At 40.5% G+C, this 3,307-nt stretch overlaps 1 protein-coding gene across 1 annotated transcript; it reads left to right on the top strand.

Annotated features, from left to right (window-relative positions):
• nkx3.3 (NK3 homeobox 3) lies at positions 1–2,032 on the top strand. Its single transcript, XM_021576425.3, has 2 exons — positions 1–615; positions 1,165–2,032. Exons 1-2 carry the CDS (start codon positions 267–269, stop codon positions 1,683–1,685), a joined length of 870 nt encoding a protein of 289 aa, XP_021432100.3. The 5' UTR covers positions 1–266; the 3' UTR covers positions 1,686–2,032.
• Positions 2,033–3,307: the final 1,275 nt, after the last annotated feature.

The following is a 3,307-nucleotide window of genomic DNA, read 5'->3' as shown; positions in this document are numbered from 1 at the left end:
TGGCAGTAGTGAGAGTTGTAAAGCAGACATGACATATACTGACACATCCGCTGTTGATTAGACCAGAGGCTGTTTCACCGCAATTAAATTACATCAGGAGAAGATCAAGAGAAAAGAGCAGAGGGGACAACCCAATCAATACCTGGAGAGTTGTCATTGTTGAGGGGTTCTGTATCTGCGGGCCGCACTACTTTCGAGAGTGGGTTGAGAGAATATCCTAATAAAACTTGCGTTGTGATAAAATTTGGTTTTGCGTAAATGTCATCATGGCGCTGGGCCGCCCCTCTTTCTCCATCAACGACATCCTCACCCGGGGACGTGACACACGAGACAACATTCAAATTTCACGGGATCTGACAGATCTATGCGAGTTAAAACTGGCCACCATCAACCAGGATCAGCCAACCGAGAGCAGAGATGGGACCTCGAGGGGCCCCGGTTCATCCACGTCGGACTGCAGTGAGGAGCACAAACGGGATGAGATGGAGATGATACACATCCGCCAAGGAAATATTCGTTCCTCTCCAGGTTTGGGCGACATCAGGAACCCCACGTCTGAGGCCGGTAGTGAAGAGTCCACTGGAGAAGAGACGGAATACATGTCATGCAGAAAAGGTACGTCACCCTCATCGACCAGGAATCTAAATGCAATCATGACATAGATTTGTTGATGGAATGCGATTATGCTGATCAATAGGCTACTGTAGACTATAACGCTTTGTCTCACTAAACCATAGTCATATACAGTGAGCAAACTGTATATATCGGCCGAGAGTGAACAAAATCAATTCTGCTTTGAACAAACCAAATTCCGTATATAGTGAAACATGTCCGTTCTGTTTGGTTATTTCCAGGCCTACATTTGATATGGCTTTCGATTTGTATTTTAAAACCACCGACGCAATAGGCTGTATATAATAGGAATCATTCTTAATAATCACATGATTACGAGTAAAATTATAACCCTACTTCCTGGCGTTGAACTTGTAATTTATTGAGTAATAAACATCAGTGTAAGTAATTGTGGACATGTTTACCAGAAAGACGTAATGTGGAAACGCGCTGTGTTGGAGCGACATTGACTAGCATACATTGTTGGTATTTGAAGCATAAAGAGGTCGCCTGTTTGCCAAATAACAACAAGGCATTTTTCCTCCAATACAGACATAAACAACAAACAACTACCCAGTCTGGATCAAGACAAACAGAGGGAGGAAGAGGAGGAGGAGGAGAGGGAAAGTAGTTACAGCACCGTAGGCCAACCCATATCTGGTAACAAGAAGCGCTCCCGTGCGGCCTTCTCCCACGCGCAGATCTACGAGCTAGAGCGCCGGTTTAACGTGCAGCGCTACCTTTCTGGTCCTGAACGGGCGGGCCTGGCGGGCGCCCTGAAGCTCACGGAAACCCAGGTGAAAATCTGGTTCCAGAACCGGAGATATAAGACCAAACGGCGGCAGATGGCGGCCGAACTAGCCTCCCGTAACTACTCTACACCAGCCACACTAGCTAAGAAAGTGGCGGTGAAGGTCCTGGTTCGAGACGATCAAAGACAGTACGGTGAGGATGACCTGTCCAGTCCGCCAGCTATGCCTCTCTACCCGGCCTACCAATACGGATACTACCCCTACATGTACTGCTTCCAGCCATGGCTCTCTAGCAATGCACTTTGTGGGGGCATGCATTGACACAATGGCGTAGCCAGGCCTCAAAAACATGACATTCATTAACTTTATGGATTTAGGCCTACTAGATGAAGACAAAGACACATGGTCGACATTTCTACATGCGTTTCTGTGTAAATACTTTCTTTATTCTCTCGTGGAGAGTAAGATCATTTCGACCCACAGTGAGCCTTTTTGATGCTGTAGCCTACACCTGCAAGGACAATCCTATCGACATCCCTTAGACAACATTGAGGATACAGCTAAATGAAATACACGTCCTGAATAACGTAGACTGCCTAGATAATAATATTGAAATTATTACGCAGGAATGTATAGGCAAATAATAACTCAATAAAGTTTTAAAACAATTTGTGAATCCTAGTGGTTAGAGCGTTGGACTAGTAACCGAAAGGTTGCAAGTTCAAATCCCCGAGCTGACAAGGTACAAATCTGTCGTTCTGCCCCTGAACAGGCAGTTAACCCACAGTTCCTAGGCCGTCATTGAAAATAAGAATTTGTTCTTAACTGACTTGCCTAGTTAAATAAAGGTAAAATAAACATTTATAATATCCTAATTTAATTTATTTACACACACAAACAAATTTAACTCTTATTATAAAACAAGAGGAATATAGGATTAGGATTATGAAACAATATAGGCTAATATCAAGTGCTAAAATCGAAATGAAAACCAATTTACATTTCTAAAATGTTAATACACTTTTGACAGAATTTTCGATCTAAGCCTTGAACTTTAAAATAACTTTTCACATTCGGATACATGCAGTAGATTCGTTATAACAAATATCTTGGTAAACTAAAGTTGTTTTTCTCCGATTCAAGCCAACAGCCATCTTCATTATGAAATTCGAATCAGCAAAAAACATGGATATCGAGATATTATATTCGTGCCTGTTAAACATTGAACCCACAAGGACAGAAATGTGTAGCCCTCAACAAGATGATCCAAAAGACTTTGCACCGATGAGGACGTGTGAGTGTGAATATGGCTGTTAATATTATGGTCGAGATCTTGAAGCCTGAAGCCTACAAGTTAAAGTAACTACATCTAACAACAGACAATCTAAAAATGTTGGGTTTGAAAATAATCAACTTTTATTATTGAATATGAGGCTTAGAATGTAAAGCTAATTTATTATGAACTATCTAATTAGGCAAGTTTATATTTTATAAATTTAAATTCTAGAAGATTTCACGTTTTCAAAATGTTGAGCCAAAATAATTCATGTAAATACGGTACCTGCTGCTTACACTGCCCCGATTTGTTTTGTGGTTCAAGTGTGCAAATATGGCTTCGACCTTCTCCAAGGGATTTTCCAAACAGATCTCTGATAGTATTGACATTATGGACCATAAATAGTGACCGTGGTTGAATGGTAAATCAATGTCATATTAATAGTAGGCTTATAGGCCTACCTGTAATTCGTATACTGATACATTTCCCTATTCACTAATTAATAATACAGATACAACCAATAGTAATAAAATCATAATTGTTGATCATTTAGATACATATTCAAATGTACAATTTGAGTAGCAAAAATACAAACCACCCTAAACATAGGCTACATTTACTAACTTTAATCCTGACCCAATACACCTTGATAAAAAAAAGTTAAATA

This window comes from Oncorhynchus mykiss, chromosome 20, assembly GCF_057628025.1.
Source record: "Oncorhynchus mykiss isolate SJ-2025 chromosome 20, ASM5762802v1, whole genome shotgun sequence".
Taxonomy (NCBI): Eukaryota; Metazoa; Chordata; class Actinopteri; order Salmoniformes; family Salmonidae; genus Oncorhynchus; species Oncorhynchus mykiss.
This window is presented reverse-complemented; position numbering and strand designations above follow the sequence as displayed.

Excerpts from the sequence above, each read along its gene's own strand:
- nkx3.3 (XM_021576425.3), top strand. The coding sequence starts at position 267 with ATGGCGCTGGGCCGCCCCTCTTTCTCCATCAACGACATCCTCACCCGG. Across the intron at positions 616-1,164 it reads ATACATGTCATGCAGAAAAG|ACATAAACAACAAACAACTA; the intron begins GTACGTCACCCT and ends CCTCCAATACAG.